Source organism: Rhinopithecus roxellana, chromosome 8, assembly GCF_007565055.1.
Source record: "Rhinopithecus roxellana isolate Shanxi Qingling chromosome 8, ASM756505v1, whole genome shotgun sequence".
Taxonomy (NCBI): Eukaryota; Metazoa; Chordata; class Mammalia; order Primates; family Cercopithecidae; genus Rhinopithecus; species Rhinopithecus roxellana.
Genome location: NC_044556.1, coordinates 42,732,338 through 42,751,229, shown reverse-complemented (window position 1 = coordinate 42,751,229; position 18,892 = coordinate 42,732,338). Strand labels below are relative to the sequence as shown.

Below are 18,892 nucleotides of genomic sequence, written 5' to 3'. Positions count from 1 at the left end.
CCACTGAGCCAGGCTGGAGCCCCTTTTCAAAGAGGGCATGGAGCAAAATGCCTGGGAAAAGCCCATTAGGCACAAGGGGATTATTCCTTGCTCCTCACAAATCCCTTTAACTCCCTCCTTTATTCCCCAAGAATGGGAATCACACCTGTTGGAGGAGGTACTGCCAAAGGTTTGCATTTGCACATGAGGGGGTGCCCTGAAGCCAGGACTGAGTAGTCGGTCCCTCCAGCTATATATTATCTTCTCAAACTCTTTGGTCGTCCATTCTGGAGGAGTTTGTTTTGTTCCTCTCTGCAGCACTCCCAAGAGGGACATTCTGGGGTTACAGAGGCTTGGTTACACATTTCTGGAGAGATTTTGCCCTGTTCACTTCTCCATGTGGCATCCCCAAATTCCCTCTCGGCCCTGTTTTCTGCAGCTTTCTGGTACATTCCACTGGGGGCCCCGCCCACTTCTACTGCATCCCCTGCCACTTTGTGGCACTGGGCACTCCAGAGCACTGACTCTGGAGTCAGGTAGCATTCGGTATAGTTGCTGCCCTTGCCCTTGACTAGCACGACCCTGGGGAAGTACCTCACCGAGACTCAGTTAGCTTATTTGTCAGGTGGAAATAGTAATGTCTGCCTCAAAAAACCCAAACCCCAGCCTTGCTGGGTTGTGAGTCTTCAATGAGGTGAGAAGCAATTAGCACAGAGCCTGGCACATGACAAGGGTGCAATAAATGCCAGCAGGACTGCCTTTCACCCGTGTCTCCTGCCAAGCCTGTCTCTAGAGCTCTGGATTCATGTCTTCAACTCGGCTCAGACTTCTGGCCAGATCCTCCCTACTGTGCCAGGTGCTCAGCATGACCCAAACCAAACATATCACACCCCTCACAGACCTCCCTGCCCTGCTTGTCCAGGGGACAGACACCCCACCCACCCAGCTACCCAGCCAGGAGCTTGCACATCACGCCAAACGTCTCTGCCTTGTTTTGGATTCTCACCACATCTCAGTAGTATCTAGCAGTCAGCCGTCCTGGTGCACTCCACTCTTTGTGCCTCTCTCCACGACCCTCCTCCCACATCCTCCCTTTGCCTACCCACCTGACATCCCTGTGCACAACTGGGCGATTCCTAAACATTGGGATTTCATGGGTCTGTAAAATTTCAAAAACAATTCTGGGGACCAATTAAGGTTGCCAGCTTTTTTTTTTTGACGGAGTTTCGCTCTTTTTGCCCAGGTTGGAGTTCAGTGGCGTGATCTCGGCTCACTGCAACCTCCACCTCCTGGGTTCAAGCGATTCTCCTGCGTCAGCCTCCCGAGTAGCTGGGATTACAGGCATGCGCCACCATGCCCAGCTAATTTTGTATTTTTAGTAGAGATGGGGGTTTCTCCATGTTGGTCAGGCTGATCTTGAACTCCTGACCTCAGGTGATCCGCCCACCTCGGCCTCCCAAAGTACGGGGATTACAGGCATGAGCCACCATACCTGGCTGGTTGCCAGCTTTTAATTTTGCTAAGTAAGGACATAAAATGTAACAAGTGAATGATAAATAGCTATTAACATTTACCATCACCATACTTTCTCTTTCTTTTTTTTTGAGACAGTCTCACTCTGTTGCCCAGGCTGGAGTGCAGTGGCACGATCTCCGCTCACTGCAAGCTACACCACCTCCTGGGTTCACGCCATTCTTCTGCCTCAGCCTCCCTAGAAGCTGGGACTACAGGCGCCTGCCACCACGTCCGGCTAATTTTTTTGTATTTTTAGTAGAGACAGGGTTTCGCCGTGTTCGCCAGGATGGTCTCAATCTCCTGACCTCGTGATCCGCCCGCCTCGGCCTCCCAAAGTGCTGGGATTACAGGCGTGAGCCACTGCGCCCGGCCAGCCATCACCATAATTTCTTAAAAGAAAAGATGCTTGATTGGGCGTGGTGGCTCAGGCCTATAATCCCAGTACTTTAGGAGGCTGAGGGGAGAGGATTGCCTGAGCCCGGGAGATAGAGATCAGCCAGCTACCATAAGGAGACCCTGTCTTTACAAAAAAAAAAAGTTTAGAAAAAATTAGTCGGGCATAGCAGTGCATACCTGTAGTCCTAGCTAAGTGGGAGGCTGAGGTGGGAGGATCACCTGAGCCCAGCAGTTGGAGGCTGCAATGAGCTATGATTGCACTACTGCACTCCAGCCTGGGCAACAGAGCCAGACCCTGTCTTAATAACAAAAAATGACCCTGCTTTAACTGCCCCCCCACTCCCATCCCCCCAAATGAGGAAGGGTGAAACCTCAGAACAAGGGGCGCTTTTGGCACCCAGACACCATGGAGATGTACACACAGCTTTTTCTGAAGCCACTAGGCTTCTCTCTGCAGACCATCCCGAGTGGCGTTTGGGACCCAGCTGGAAGTGAGTCATTTCTCCTAGGGAGGCTCCTCAGTGAGGTTTATTTATTTGTTTCTGTACGAATAGAGGAGCAGTGATGAGCTGTCTGTTGGGTGGTTGAAAGGCTGTGAGGAAAGGTGTGAAGTAGGGTCTGCTGGCTCAGCATGGAGGAGATGCCTGGCGCTGCTGAGCCTGTGGGTCCCACGGTCTCTCCTCCCCTCTTCCTGTGGCTTTGTGGTTCATTCCCACTTTAACCCCAGCAACCTGAGCCGCCAGAGGTTACTGGGCATTCTCTGGGCCACAGGCTGTGTTGGGGGTCAGGACTGTGGGTAGAAACTTTCTTCTTGAAGCATCTGTCTTGAGTATAGTATGGGGAGCCTTTAAAAAACCCTAATGACTGGGTCTCATTTCCATGGTTCTGCGGTGACAAGCAAGGTGGAGCCTATAAGGCTCCAGACGAAGCTGACTCTGGCTGGGTTTGGCAAACTGCTGGGCCGCATGAGCATCCGTGGGCAGCCATATTTTCTATTTAGGGCTGCCCCATCTTCTTGCTTTCTTCTTCTTCTTTTTTTTTCTTTTAGAGACAAGGTTTGACTATGTTACCAAGGCTGGTCTCAAACTCCTGGCCTCAAGGGATTCTCCCGCGTCAGTCTCCCAAATTGCTGGGATTACAGGTGGGAGTCTGGCCTGCTCCGTCTTCTTTGTCTTCTGATTTTAGCTTTCATTCAAGCGTCTCCATGCCCTCAGGTCATGCTTTAGATACCCTGGGCTATGAGTGTATGACTGTTCTCTGCTGGGCTGGGCTGAGCTGGGAAGAACACAAAGGAATAAGAAACTGGGTCCCGCCCATGAATTCTAGGTTCAATTCTGATTACACTTGCTGTGCGGCCTTGAACAAGTCGCTTTCCCTCTCTGGGCCTCTGTTTCCCGCTGTACAATGGGAAGAGTGGATGCATTCTTACACTCCCTCTAGTGCTGTGGGTGTGTGGTTTCCCCCTTACTGGTGACAGCATATTCCAGGAATTCTGGAAACCCTCCCCCACGCAGAAGCAGCATCACACTCTCCCCGCCTCCTTGCTAGTCCTTCTTACTCCTGGCCCAGTGAGGCTCATGATTTTTGTATAAATCATTTTGTGGAATTTTAGAATTCTTGATGGAAAAATGATGAGCTGACAAGAAAATATTTTGAAATCCAGAGCATTCCATTCACTGCCTGTTACGGTTAAGGCCCAGGCTTTCGCTTGGACGCCTAGCCTCCTCCTGCCCTGGCCTTTCTGCAGAAACACTGTTCCTGTGGAGGGGGAGGGAGCCGTGAGGGCGCCTGGTCCACATCCCTGCTGCTGCAATGTGTATGAAACCCACACAGGCAAATGAATATTTGTTATATATTTTTTATTGCAAAAAGGTGCATAGAAGGAAATTGAAATAGTGCTTATCTCTGGTGATGTGTATCTTTCCATTTTCTTCTTCCTGTGTACAAATATATAGTATTATTATATATACTGTATTACACAATAAATAATCATAAAAATATATTTCTTTAGAAAGTTTGGATCAAAATACGTGGAATTTTTCTTGTCTTGCATTTTTCATACAGCATTATGTCATGTCTTCAATGTTTTTCTAAAATATTTTTGGCCGAGCGTGGTGGCACACGCCTGTAGTCCCAGATACTTGGGAAGCTGAGATGGGAGGATCACTGAAGCCCAGAAGTTAAAGCTACAGTGAGCCATCATCATACCATTGCACTGCAGCCTGGCGACGGAGGGAGACCCTATCTCTGAAAATGTATAAATAATTGGCCAGGCACGGTAGCTCATGTCTGTAATCCGAGCACTTTGGGAGGCAAAGCGGGTAGATCACCTGAGGTCAGGAGTTCGAGACCAGCCTGGCCAATATGGTGAAACCCCGTCTCTACTAAAAATACAAAAATTAGCTGGGTGTGGTGGCGGGCGCCTATAATCCCAACTACTTGGGAGGCTGAGGCAGAAGAATCACTTGAACCTAGTGGGTGGAGGTTGCAGTGAGCCAAGATCGTGCCACTTCATTCCAGCCTGGGCGAAAGAGTGAAACTCCATCTCAAAAAAAATATGTATATATATAAAAAATAAATTTTAAAAGTTTCTGCATTATGTGGTTATATCATAATTTCTGTAACTAGTCCCTTATGGTTGGATATTTGGTTATGTCCAGCATGCTGGTTTTTTTTTTTTTTTTTTTTTTTGAGACAGAGTTTCACTCTTGTTGCCCAGGCTGGAGTGCAATGGCATGATCTCTGCTTACCGCAACCTCCGCCTCCCGGGTTCAAGTGATTCTCCTGCCTCAGCCTCCCGAGTAGCTGGGATTACAGGCATGTGCCAGCACACCTGGCTAATTTTGTATTTTCAGTAGAGATGGGGTTTCTCCATGTTGGTCAGGCTGGTCTGGGACTCCGGACCTCAGATGATCTGCCCAGCTTCCCAAAGTGCTGGGATTACAGGTGTGAGCCACCGTTCCCAGTCCATGCTATTCTTTTAAATAACATTGAGATGAACTTTTTTCTGATTTTCAAGCCCCTGAGACAGGACTGCGGGGCCCGTGAATCACTAATAACAACCCTTTCTTCTGTCCACAGAATCCAGGAGTCCTCCAGCTGAGAACGAGGTGTCCACCCCCACGCAGGTGAGCTCCTGTTCTTGTAAAAGGGTCAGGGCAGCAGCACCTAGTGGTTAGGAGTGTGAGCGGATGCCAGACTGACTTTGGTTTAAATCCCAGCTCTGTCACTTAGTAGAAATGTGGCTGTGGTGAGTTATCTGTGCTTTTCAAGCCTCTGTGAACGGGAATCATAAAAATTATCTTGTCCCAGGACTGTAAAGAGTGGAGCAGCGTTGGCCTGGCACGCAGAACTGCCCTGCATCTAGCGGCAGCTATTTCATCTCTGAGCTTTTTTGGACACTGCTAACGGCTTAGCTTGAGATTGGATTCTGTTCATCTGAGTCCTTCCCCTGTGGACTCCTGGTGTCATAACTTGCTGGAAAGAGGATTACCTCTGAAGCTGCTTAACAAATTCCATGAGTAATCCAATTTCCTATCCAACTATATCTCCTCCTGTGGCCCTTAATTCCCTAAATGCTAAGCTGGAAAGCACAGCCACTTCTGGAGCTGTGCAGCACAGGGAAGGAGCCTGGGGCTCTTGAACCTTATCTGTGTTCCATGTAGGAACAGCTGCAGGTGGAGCCCATACCCATGGGGCTAGAGTGCTCCCAACACAGGTTCTGGGGAAACTGACACCGACTGAGGACTGGCCTCATCCTGCTAAACTGTGAGCCTTGCATTTGCTATTTCATTGGCTCCTTATGTTAATGTTACAAGGGAGTGCTTGTAAGGGCTGCTTAACATGGGGTAAGAAGTCTGAGGCCAGGGCCAGGCGCCGGGGCTCACGCCTGTAATCCCAGCACTTTGGGAGGCCAAGGCGGGCAGATCATCTGAGGTGAGGAGTTCAAGACCAGCCTGACCAACATGGAGAAACCCTGTCTCTACTGAAAATACAAAATTAGCTGGGTGTGGTGGCACATGCCTGTAATCCCAGCTATTTGGGAGGCTGAGGCAGGAGAATTGCTTGAACCTTGGAGGCGGAGGGTGCGGTGAGCCAAGATTGCACCATTGCACTCCAGCCTGGGCAACAAGAACGAAACTCCATCTCAAAAAAAGAAAAAAAAAAAAAAAAAAAGGGAAGTCTGAGGTCGGGCGCAGTGGCTCACTCCTGTAATCCCAGCACTTTGGGAGGCTGAGGCGGGTGGATCACCTGAGGTCAGGAGTTCAAGACCAGCCTGGCCAACATGGTGAAATCCCGTCTGTACTAAAAACACAAAAATTAGCTGGGTGTGGTGGTGCGTGCGTGTAATCCCAGCTATTCAGGAGGCTGAGGCTGGAGAATCACTTGAACACGGGAAGCATAGGTTGCAGAGATCATGCCATTGCACTCCAGCTTGGGCGACAAGAATCTCCATTTCTTTTGTGAAACTCCATTTCACAAAAAAACAAAAAATAAAAAGAAATCTGTGCAAGGTGACATAGCTCGTAAGTGGTGGAGCCAGGATTCCAGTCACAGTGGTACCTGCACCCTTGCATCGGACCTGTAAGGATAACAGCTGCTTCAGTGTATCCACTGAGCATCTTCTCTGTGCAGGGTGCTGTGCCCTTCAGCTTTTGGTGGAGAGGCAGGTGGAAAGAAAGCCCCACCCTTAGCAGACACGATGTGGATAGAAAAAATGCAAATAATAGTATTATTGATTTTTCCACTGTTATGAATGAAATGGAGAAAGGAATGCTTTGGGCGGATCAGGGAGGACTCTGAGGAGGAGGTACCTCCTGAACTGGTTCTGAATGATGGTGGAATATGCCAAAACAGGCTGATGGTGAGGAATGTCTCTTTTAGGCACCTACTACTAATAAAGACGACGATAATATTCTCTCCAGAGATTCAGCAAATGCGACAAGCCTCCCAGGTAAGGACTGGGTATTTTCATATTCACAGGGTCTGAGGGACAGATTTGTCTCTGCGGAAAGTCCTTTCTTATTTGGCCAGGTCGTCAGAGGATCAATGGCAGAAATGTTTTTTGTTTGTTTTTGATTTTGTTTTTTTGAGACAGAGTCTTGCTCTGTTGCCTAGGCTGGAGTGTAGTGCGATCTCGGCTCACCACAACCTCCGCTTCCCGAGTTCAAGTGATTCTCCTGCCACAGCCTCCCGAGTAGCTGGGATTACAGGTGTATACCACCATGCCCGGCTAATTTTTGTATTTTTAGTAGAGACGGGGTTTCACCGTGTTGGCCAGGCTGGTCTCGAACTCCTGACCTCGTGATCTGCCTGCCTCGGCCTCTCAAAGTGCTGAGATTATAGGCATGAGCCACTGTGCCTGGCCAGAAATATTCTTTTATTACTTTATATGTTGAAGTTTGATATTGTTAGCTAAGATATAATGAGGAGATCGTAAGAAAAATGGGATAAATCAGTGAGATATTTCACAGTTGGCCCACAATACAAATGAATGTGCTGCAAACAAGATTACTGGAGTCTGAAATGGAATACCTGTTGAGGGAAATCTTTATTTTGGTTTCAATGAAGCCCTTGATTTAATGCTTCTGATTCCCTATCCCTGCAAGACCAGGAAAACTTACCAGTATTTGAATCAAGAAAGATCACAAGTCCTGTGTTTGACTAAGTGTATGGGACTTGATGGAATCCAGACTCCAGAGGTTCAGTAGTTGAGTGGCTCCAGCTGATGACTCTTGGGCTTTGTGAGGCAGTCCTTGCCCTTGTTCCCCATCCCTGGGTGGATTCCTGCCTGCACCTGATGCTGGCTGCCTCTGCTACAACAGCCCAGGTGCCAAGCCCTACCATGGTGCAGTGCACCTGTGGAAGACCTGCTAAATACCTGGGCCTGAGCTCTGCACAGTTGGGGACTCGGAGAGGATTAGAGCCATCCCTCTTCTCAAGGAGGCTACAGTCCAGGCCCCCACAAAGAGTAAAGTGGTAACTGTGACAAAGACCAGAATGTGAGATGGGCGGAAAGGGAGGCACAGATAAAGCAAAGTGGAATTTAGAGATTTGAGAGAGTGCATCAAGCTGAGCAGTCACAGAAAGCTCATGGAGGAGGTGCCATTTAAAATAGGCTTTGAATGGTATGGGTGGGATGCAAGAGGTTGAGTGTTCAAAGGTTGCTATGGGCCGGGTGCAGTGGCTCACGCCTGTAATCCCAGCACTTTGGGAGGCTGAGGTGGGAGAATCACCTGAGATCAGGAGTTCAAGACTGGCCTGGCCAACATGGTGAAACCCCATGTCTACTAAAAAATACAAAAATTAGCCGGGCGTGATGGTGGGTGCCTATAATCCCAGCTACTTGGGAGGCTGAGGCAGGAGAATCGCTTGAACCTGGGAGGTGGAGGTTGCAGTGAGCCAAGATTGAGCCACTGCACTCTATCCTGGGCCACAGAGTGAGACTCCATGTCAAAAAAAACAAAAGCAACAGCAACAACAAAAACAAAGGCTGCTATGGAAGAGGGGACCCTCTAGTCCTCCCCGTCCACCCTCACTGATGATTTTTTTTAAAACTTTTTTTAAAGATCAGCCCATGGATGGTCTTTAGTGAGGTCTTTTTTTTTTTTTTTCCTGAGATCTGACCTTGTGATCCACCCGCCTTGGCCTCCCAAAGTGCTGGGATTACAGGTGTGAACCACTGCGCCCAGCCTGTTACTGATGATTTTATCCAGCTTCATGTCACTAAAGACCATCCACAGGCTGGCAACTCCCAATTTTATATCCCTACCCTGATCTGTCCACTAAGACCCAGACTCATGTACCCAACTGCCTAGTTGACACATGGGACATCCGCTAGCAGTCTCAAATATATATATATATATATACATATATATATATATATATTTTTTTTTTTTTAAGATAGATTTTTTGCTCCTGTTGCCCAGGCTGGAGTGCAATAGTGTGATCTCAGCTCACCGAATCCTCTGCCTCCTGGGGTCAAGCGATTCTCCTGCCTCAGCCTCCTGAGTAGCTGAGATTACAGGGATGCGCCACCACGCCCAGCTGATTTTGTATTTTTAGTAGAAACAGGGTTTCTCCATGTTCGTCAGGCTGGTCTCGAACTTCCGACCTCAGGTGATCTGCCCGCCTCAGTCTCCCAAAGTGCTGGGATTACAGGTGTGAGCCACCGTGCCTGGCCAGCATTCTCAAATTTCACATGTCTGAAAGAGAACACCTGACACCTCCCCACCTCTTCAACCCAGATCTGTTCTTCTCCATCTTCCCTATCTCAATAACTGGTACTGCATTTGCTCAGATTCGGGGGATCGGGCATGCTTCCTCCCTACTCCTCATCCTGTGGCCAGTCCCTCAGCAAGTGTTGTCCTTGTGCTTTGAGACGTATCTAGGAGCTGACCACTCCTCACCATCTCCAGTGCCAACACCCAGTCCAGCCCCTGCCACCTCTCATCCAGCAGGGTTTCCTGGGCTGCCAACTGGTCTACCAACTTCTAGGCTTAACCCCCAACCAACTCTTTTCCAACCAGCACTTAGAGTGTCCCTTAAAACACAAATCCAAGCTCTCTCTGGCTCAGTGCCATCTCCCCTAGAGTATAAGTCAAAGTCCTGACAAAGTCCCCAGTTTCTACGGGGAGTCTCAGTGAAGCCATGTGGTCCCCTATCTTTAGACGTTGCCTCTGCATTCTCCCTTTCCTCGCTCTGCCCCAGCCACAGTGCCCTCTTTGCTCCTCCACACATGCTCTACCTCAGGGCCTTTGCACTTGCTGTGTGCTCTGCGTGGACAGGCTTCCTCTGACGTCCACTTGGCCAGCTCCTTCCTATCACTCAAGTCTCTGCTCAGATACACCCTTCTCCGGCAACCTTTTCCTGAGAATGTTTTTAAAAAACATTTGTTTGTCTGTCTTCCTTGATTGGATGTAAGATCCATTTAGGCACATGATAGGCACTCAAAGAATATTTGTTGGATGAAAGAAGGAACAAATATATGGTTTGGTGCTGTGGCTCATGCCTGTAATCCCAGCACTTTTGGAGGCCGAGGTGGGCGGATCCCCTAAGGTCAGGAGTTGGAGACCAGCTTGGGCAACATGGCAAAACCCCATCTCTACAAAAAATACAAAAATTAGCCGGGCATGGTGGCACGTGCCTGTTGTCCCAGATACTTGGGAGGCTGAGGTAGGAGGATTGTTTGAACCCGGGAGGTGTAGGCTGCAGTGAGCAGAGATCACACCACTGCACTCCAGCCTGGGTGACAAGAGCGAGACTCCATTTCAAAAAAAAAGAAGGAACAAATATAAAAGATGATGAAATGTTAATAAAGAAGCAAGCCAAGCATACTGCTTTCATTACACGGCTGCATCTCTCAAGAGACATGGGACACGCTTGGAGAAACTTGCCCTTGCAGCCACTGCCCACTCACCAGTCTGGGCTCATTGCACTGCCTGCCTCCAGTAGGCATCTGAAGTGATGACTGGCAGGCAGCCTCTTCTTCAGCAGTGGATTGCATTTTGGGCAGAAGAGCCTGAATGCTGGGTCCATACAACTGTGACTGCATTCAAGCAGAAGGAGATGGTTTTGCTTAGATGTGCCCTCTGTCCGGTCCAGGGACTCTGGCAGTGGTAGGAAGAGCCTTTCTGTGGGAAGACATGGCTGCTTGCAAGCTAGTTTGTTCTTTCCTTCATTCAAGGACATATTTTGGAGATCCTACTTTGTATTCGGCACTGTGTAAGCTGCTGGCAGTGTTACAGTGAAAAAGACACATGCGGTCCCTGCCTTCAGGAAACTCAATCTAGAGGTGGAACTGGAGAAATAACTGGGAGGGGCACTCGCTCAGCTTGGAGTGGGGTCAGTTCTCAAAGGAAGTGACATCACTTCATCTGAGATCCAAAGGCCAAGTAGGGACTGGACAGCAAAGGGGTACAGCAAAGGTGGAGAAAGCAGACAGGCGAGAAGAGGGAACGTGTGTGGAGAGCCCTGGAGGAAAAAGATCATGGCTTGTTGGAGAACTGAATGATGTTCATAGGGCTGGGGCTTGAGTACCAAATGCAGGGACAGGCAAGAGATGACACCCGCATGGAGAAAACTGCTTCCAAATATTTGGTTTAAAGCATCCAATCCTCTCTGACATTGTCCTCAAAGGAACTGCCACCAAGGAGGTCCCCAAAGCCTTCTGTTTGTTGTACCCTCTTTGTGTCTTACGGGGGCAGGTAGAATGCCACCAGAAAAACCACTCTGAAAGTGAATAGGAGTCCGTAGCTAGCCACAGGCACTCAGAAACCCTGATCCTGAGGTGTCTCTCTTGCCACATGGTGGAATCCTGAGGTCTGCCAGATTAAGCTGGGGGTGATTCTTCTAGAGTGGGCTTTGTTAAGAAACAAACAAACAAAAAACAGTTAAGCTTGTCAAGTGGCCTGTTGGTTGGCAGAGCTGTTTCATTTTCTGGGAGAGGGGTTAGAGGGAAAGGTTCCTTTGAGGCTTTTGACAGCACCAGCTCAGTGGTTTTCTTCTCCTCCTCCTGTTCCTTTTTCTCCATATTCTCCTCTTCCTCCTCTATCTTCATTTTTTTTTTTTTTTTAACCTAGTGCAAGATTCTTCTTCGGTACCACTGCCCACATTCCTGGTTGCTGGAGGGAGCCTGGCCTTCGGAACGCTCCTGTGCATTGCCATTGTTCTGAGGTGAGTTGGGTCCTGGGGGATGGCCCTGTGGTGTTCTCATATTTATGTACCTTTCCTTTGCCCATTATGAAATTTACAGTGTATTTATTCATTCATGTATCCATTCATCAAATGAATGCACACACCACAGCACACACAGCGCCTAGTATTATGCCAAGCCCTGTTTTAGGTGCTGCAGGAGACAATGTTGGGCAGGGCAGATACAGTCTCAGGAAGAAGCCAGACACTAAGAGGTAATCACTGCTGTGGTAAGAGCTACAAAAAGCATGCCATGGTGAGGAGAACTGACTTGGCATTAAGGAGGAAGAGGAATTGGTCTGAGAAAGAAGAGGGTTCTTTTTTTTTTGAGTCAGCATCTCACTCTGTCACCCAGGCTGGAGTGCCGTGGTGCCATCTCACCTCACAGGACAACCTCTGCCTCCCAGGTTCAAGTGATCCTCCCACCTTAGCCTCTGGAGTAGCTGGGACTGCAGGTGCACACTACCCCTCCTAGCTAATTTTTCTATTTTTTGTAGAGATGAGGTCTCATGTTGCCCAGGTTGGTCTCGAACTCCCAGGCTCAAGTGAGCCACCTGCCTTGGCCTCCCAATGTTTTGGGATTACAGGTATGAGCTACTACATCTGGCCCAAAGAGGGTTCTTACGAGAGAAGCCCAGGATGTAATATGGTTGACAGTGTGTGCATGCACGTGTCTGTTGGGGGGCAGCGTGGTTGGGGCAATATGGGGTGAGAAGAGTGGAGAGGTAGGCTGGTGCCAGGTCATAAAAGGCCTTGAAAGAGAGGTGGGAGGAATTTAGGCCTTTTCTTGAGGATAATGAGTGTCTGTTGGAGTTTTAAGAAGAACCTGGGCCAGGTGCAGTGGCTCACGCCTGTAATTCCATCACTTTGGGAGGCCAAGGCAGGTGGATCACCTGAGGTCAGGAGTTCAAGACCAGCCTGGCCAAAATGATAAAATCCTGTCTCTACTAAAAATACAAAAATTAGCCAGGCATGGTAGTGCATGCCTGTAATCCCAACTACTCGGGAGACTGAGGCAGGAGGATCACTTGAACCCAGGAAGTGGAGGTTGCAGTAAGCCGAGATTGTACCACTGTGCTCCAGCCTGGGCGACAGAATGAGGCTCATCTCAAACAAAGAAAACCAAAAAGTCACGCTCAATGCAGTTTGGAGACTGGATGAGGTGGGTGAAAATGGATACAGTAGCCCAGGGTCTGGGCAAGAGATAGTAAGAAACTGTTTAGGATGGTGGCAGTGGATTGGAGAGCCATGAATTGATTCTTTTTTTTTTTTTTTTTTTTTTTTTTTGAGATGGAATTTTGCTTCTATTGCCCAGGCTGGAGTGCAGTGGTGCAATCTCTTCTCACTGCAACTTGCGCCAGCACTTTGGGAGGCCGAGGTGGGTGGATCACCTGATGTCAGGAGTTCAAGACCAGCCTGACCAACATGGTGAAACCCCATCTCTACTAAAAACACAAAATTTAGCTGGGCATAGTGGCACATTCCTATAATCTTAGCTACTCCGGAGGCTGAGGCACAAGAATCGCTTGAACCCAGGAGGCAGAGGTTGCTGTGAGCTGAGATTGCACTCCAGCCTGGGCGACAGAGCAAGACTCCGTCTCAAAAAAAATAAAAAATAAAAAATAACATTTGAGAAGCACCACACAGTTAAATCCAAGGCGCCCAGCAGGACCTCCTTAGGAATATTCCATGTGTCAATCCAGGAACTTAAAGGTCACCTTTAAATGCTCTGCCCTAGTGTTCTTTTCCAGCCATGGTTAGGAAATACTCTTTCAGGCCGAGCCGCTGTCTCCTCATGCCCTGGCCGCTGTCTCCTCATGTCCATTTCGTCCCAATCATCTTCATTCCCTTTGGTCATTGGTTTTGTCATTCATTTCCAAGTTTGCAGAAAAGTCAGCCAACAGTGCCTTCAACGAACAAGCAATAATGAAATTTTTCAGTGTTCACAATTTTACTGCAGGAACTGGCTGTTTTTCATAAGCTGAAACCCTAAAAGAAGTCAGGCTGGGTCTTCTGGGCAGTGATTTATTGTGATGATATACAAGTGGAGGTGACATTGCACTCTGTCCTTCTTTCTACACATAGAGAGCTTTCTACACGTTAGCTCATCAGACCCTGCCAGTAGCCCCTGACCTAGCTTGACTACCAAGTGTGGTGTGGGTTGAAAGATTAGCAAGATGCCTTCTCAAATTGGGTTCAGGGTTGTTTTCACTTTTCTTTTTCTCTTTTTTTTGAGATGGAGTCTCACTTTGTCACCCAGGCTGGAGTGCAATGGCGCGATCTCGGCTCACTGCAACCTCCTCCTCCCAGGTTCATGCCGTTTTCCTGCCTCAGCCTCCTGAGTAGCTGGGACAACAGGCACCCGCCACCACGCCTGGCTAATTTTTTGTATTTTTTTTTAGTAGAGAGGGGATTTCATAGTAGAGAGGGGGTTTCACTGTGTTAGCCAGGATGGTCTTGGTCTCCTGACCTCGTGATCCGCCCACCTCAGCCTCCCAAAGCGCTGGGATTACAGGCGTGAGCCACCGCGCCCGGCCTTCACTTTGCTCTTTCAATGAAGTAGAGAACAAGCCATCTAAAGGGTGTGTGGAATATGAGATTCTTAATGAGTGGAGGTAGCTTCTTGGAGGTCGCAAAGCCTTTTATATGTTTTGGCCAGTGAGGGGCCATGTCAGCATTCACGGGTCCACCTCCTGCCTGCCAAAGGATTCCTTGCCTCACCCTAGGTATACCCTCCTGTGTTCTGGCTCTGTGTCTGTATTAGGGATTCAACAGGCTTTTCTCATAACCCACCACAGGCCCTGTAGAGCAGATGTGATACTCATTTGACAGGGAAGGAAACTGAAGCTAAAAGAGATGGTATGATAACAACTAGTAAGAATAGGCCAGGCACAGTGGCTCACGCCTGTAATCCTAGCACTTTGGGAGGCCAAGGCGAGTGGATCACCTGAGGTCAGGAGTTCGAGACCAGCCTGGCCAACATGGCGAAACTCTGCCTCTACTAAAAATACAAAAATTAGCTGGGCGTGGTGGTGCGTGCCTGTAGTCCCAGCTACTCAGGAGGCCGAGGCAGGAGAATCGCTTGAAACCAGGAGGCGGAGGTTGCAGTGAGCCGAGATCACGCCATAGCACTCTAGCCTGGGCAACAGAAGGAGACTCTGTGTCAAAAAAAGAAGAAGAAGAAGAAGAAGGCCAAGAATCAAACCAAAAACTCCTGCTCTTTCTGTAGGGCCTTAGGGGTCATCTGGTCAAACTCTTTTATTTTATAAATGAGGAAACAGCCCCCAAAGGTAAAATGACTTGCCTAAGGACAAGCAAGAACGAGGAGTGGAACACACGCCCTGAGAGTCCCTGCCTATGGCCCCCACCTGCTTTTGGCTAAGAGCTGGACCCAACTGCTCCCATCGGCCCACCACTGGCCCTTAACACACCGCATCATCTTGGTGTGTCGTAACGGCAACTAGAGGAGCATCAGGTTGGGAACAGACCTGGTTTGCTATTCTGCTGATGATGCTTGGACACTGGCTGGTTGCTAAACAACCAGAGTCCCTGCAGGCACAGACAGGGTCAGTGCCCTGTGCTGAGAACATGCCAGGAATTTATTTCCTAGCCTAGTGAGTTTCCATTTGCTTCTGTATAAGGCAGATTTGTTTGGAAAGAGGCCAGTTATTTCAAGCGATGAAGAATGCTTCTATTCCCCACATCCCCTCTGTCTAGCAAAGAGCATAAACTTAGAAATACTGTGGGGCTCCGGGCTGCCAAAATGGCTGAACCATGGTCACCATGGGATGGCCACATTTACAGTAGGTGAAGTGTGAGAGGCAGGTTGACTTCATCTTGCCAGTCTATACTACATTTTTTGTATGGCCCTAAATATTTTTCCAGCAATATCGGTGATTTTTTTCTTTGTCTTTTATTACTCATTCTTTTTTTCTGAATCATAGATGATTTTTTAAAATTTAAATAGGCTATTGAAAAGGCTTGCCATCTTACAGGGGCCAGTTCTTCCCACCCTATTCCCTGTCCCCCACGGATTCTCTGTTTTTATTTTAGGTTATCAGGCATTGGGAAAATAGGATTCTCCTAGTAAAGAATTATTTTTCTGCATATTTATCTAGAATGAACTTACATCATTAAGTGAGGACTTCCTATGCATATGCCTATGACTTAAACATCATTTTGTTTTGAATGTAGTGTATCATTCTGGTATTTTAAAATCAGAGCTTCTTCTACCTCCATAGCTGGGGGACGGGCAGAGGGACTTTCATGGTGTTCTGGGCCGTGGAGGTGGCTCGGTGCAGTAGGCACTGTCTGTGGCCTTTGGGGTAAGAGGTGGCACCTTGGTTTCTACATATCTTGCTAAAAAAGTGAGAGTTTTGAGCATTTTAAAAAACTTCTTTTAGCTGCAGAATCTTTTCTTTAAACAAAACTTTTTGAAGCCCAAATATGTAAAATAGATAAAAGGTGGAGGTCAAGGTGAAAAGAAGGCAGCAGAGAGCTCATCTGTTTCTTCTTTCTGCCTGCCCCGCATCCTCTCCAGCCCCCAGGCCCTGCTCACAACCATCCAGGCCAGCTCTGGACACCCTCAGGTTGGCTGATTTCAAAGTCCTCTTTGAGTTTAGTGATTTTCAGAAAAGGATTCATACTCTCCTTAGAATATTTCAAAAGGGAAGCTCACCTTTCTTGGTTACCCATTCGGTTACTTTGAAAAAAAAAAAAACTGAGGACAGAGATTGCTTCCATATTAGGTCAATAGGGACTTAAATAATGACAAATGGAAAAAATATGTCATCCAAAGAGAGCCACTGTTAATTTTCAAAATGTAAATGTGATTAAAGTCTAACAAATATACAGAAAAGTTCCCACATCGTGTGTACAGTGCCATGAAGTCTACACGCCCGTGTCATTGTAATTACAGTGAGATGCACGTGGCAAGTCAAGGTGCCAAGACACCAGGTTGCAGCAGAGAAAGATGTTTCATCAGAGGGTCACCTAAGGAGGAGATGGTAGGAAACCTCTGTGGGATCCAGCCCTACGGGGCTTAGTGGTTATTCTCCCCATGTGCGGAGATGAGAGATTGTAATAAATAAAGACACAAGACAAAGAGATAAAGAGGAAGCAGCCGGGCCCAGGGGACCACTACCATCAAGACACGGAGACCAGTAGTGGCCCCGAACGGCTGGGCACGCTGGTATTTATTGCATACGAGACAAGGGGGCAGGGTAAGGAGGGTGAATCTTCTAAGTGATTGACAAGTTGAAGCAAGTCACGTGATTATAGGATAGGGGGCCCTTCCCTTTTAGGTAGCCGAAGCAGAGAGAAGGCAGCATACATCAGCGTTTTCTTCTCTGCACTTATAAGATCAAAGACTTTAAGACTTTCACTATTTCTTCTACTGCTATCTACTATGAACTTCAAAGAGGAACCACGAGTGTGGGAGGAGCATGAAAATGGACAAGGAGCGTGACCATTGAAGCACAGCACCACAGGGAGGGGTTTAGGCCTCCGGATGACTGCAGGCAGGCCTGGATAATATCAGCCTTCCACAAGAAGCTGGTGGAGCAGAGTGTTCCCTGACTCCTCCAAGGAAAGGAGACTCCCTTTTGTGGTCTGCTAAGTAACGGGTGCCTTCCCAGATATTACCGCTTGACGAAGGAGCCCTCAAGCGGCCCTTACGCGGGCATGACAGAAGGCTCACCTCTTGCCTTCTAGGTCATGTCTCACAATGTCCTTTCAGCTCCTGACCCTATACCCGCCCGTTATTCCTAGGTTATATTAGTAATGCAACAAAGAGTAATATTAAAAGCTAATGATTAATAGTGTTTATAATAATGATTGATAATTGTCAATGATCATCTGTATATCTAATTTTGTATTATGACTATTCTTATTCTAACTATTTTCTTTCTTTTTTTTGAGATGGAATCTTGCTTTGTCCCCCAGGCTGGAGTGCAGTGTCGCTATCTCGGCTTAGTGCAAGCTCCGCCTCCTGGGTTCACGCCATTCTCCTGCCTCAGCCTCCCAAGTAGCTGGGACTACAGGCACCTGCCACCACGCCCGGCTAATTTTTTGTATTTTTAGTAGAGATGGGGTTTCACTGTGTTAGCCAGGATGGTCTCGATGATCTTGTGATCCGTCCATCTCAGCCTCCCAAAGTGTTGGGATTACAGGCGTGAGCCACCGCGCCCAGCCTGCTCTATTGTCTTTAGTATACTGAAACAGTTTGTGCCTTCAGTCTCTTGCCTCGGCACCTAGGTAATCCTCCGCCAGCACCTCAAATCCATCTCCCCAAGGAATTTGGGGCTAGGGTTGTAAAAATGTTGGACTGGGCCAAAGTGTGGAGATGGTTGACTGGTTGCAGGGTGTAGGGTGAGGTCCAGGGACAGGGAGATGAAGAAGCTATCTTCTCATGCCGATCCCATTCCTCTGTGAGGGTCTTCAAACTGGTTGCCGGAATTCGGGGTCTGTAAAACATCTTAAGTGATCCTTAAACAAAAGTCTTAGGATCCTAATGTCAGAAATCCTATCTACAGAAACAACGGGGATGCAGATGGTCAGTGTCTAGGGCTACGTGACTTTTTGCAATAAGGAAATGGGCCAAAGTGCAGCCTGATTACTGCTTCATTATAACTATTAATGTATTTCTGTCCAGAGCCCAGCATGCAATTTTTGTCAACCCTGTGGAGATGGTTTCACAATCAACACCCAGATCAAGAACACTTAATATTTAGACAAATTTCCTGAGTCTTTTTCCTCTGCCTAGTTTCTTGTTTGTTTTTACATAGCCATGATTATTCTGTATCCTCAACTCTGTATCCTGCCTTTCACACTTAGCACTATAACATAGGCATTCTTTCACATTAGTACAAATTATTTGTAAATCTCACTTTTTTTTTTTTTTTTTTTTTTTTTTTTTTTTTTTTTTTTGAGACGGAGTTTCACTCTTATTGCCCAGGCTGGAGTGCAATGGTGCAATCTCAGCTCACTGCAACCTCCGCCTCCTGGGTTCAAGCAGTTCTTCTGCGTCAGTCTCCTGAGTAGCTGGGATTACAGGCGCCTGCTACCACGCCCGGCTAATTTTTGTATTTTTCAGTAGAGACGGGGTTTCACAATGTTGGTCAGGCTGGTCTCGAACTCCTGACCTCGTTATCTGTCCACCTTGGCTTCCCAGAGTGCTGGGATTACAGGTGTGAGCCACCACACCTGGCCATAAATCTCACTTTCATTAGCTGTAGTATTAGGTGGATATACTGAGTTCTCTTAATCAACTTCCTATTACTTCTAATTGGTGGCACCCAAACATTACCAA

The 18,892-nt window shown here is 47.9% G+C and overlaps 1 protein-coding gene across 2 annotated transcripts in view; it reads left to right on the top strand.

The window, feature by feature from the left end:
- IL6R (interleukin 6 receptor) overlaps positions 1–18,892 on the top strand; it is a 73,836-nt gene that overhangs the window by 36,910 nt on the left and 18,034 nt on the right. For both annotated transcript variants that reach the window (XM_030937204.1, XM_030937203.1), the window contains exons 7-9: positions 4,972–5,018; positions 6,775–6,844; positions 11,472–11,565. In XM_030937204.1, coding sequence (XP_030793064.1) covers positions 4,972–5,018; positions 6,775–6,844; positions 11,472–11,565 — 211 coding nt within the window. The remainder of the gene's footprint in view (positions 1–4,971; positions 5,019–6,774; positions 6,845–11,471; positions 11,566–18,892) is intronic.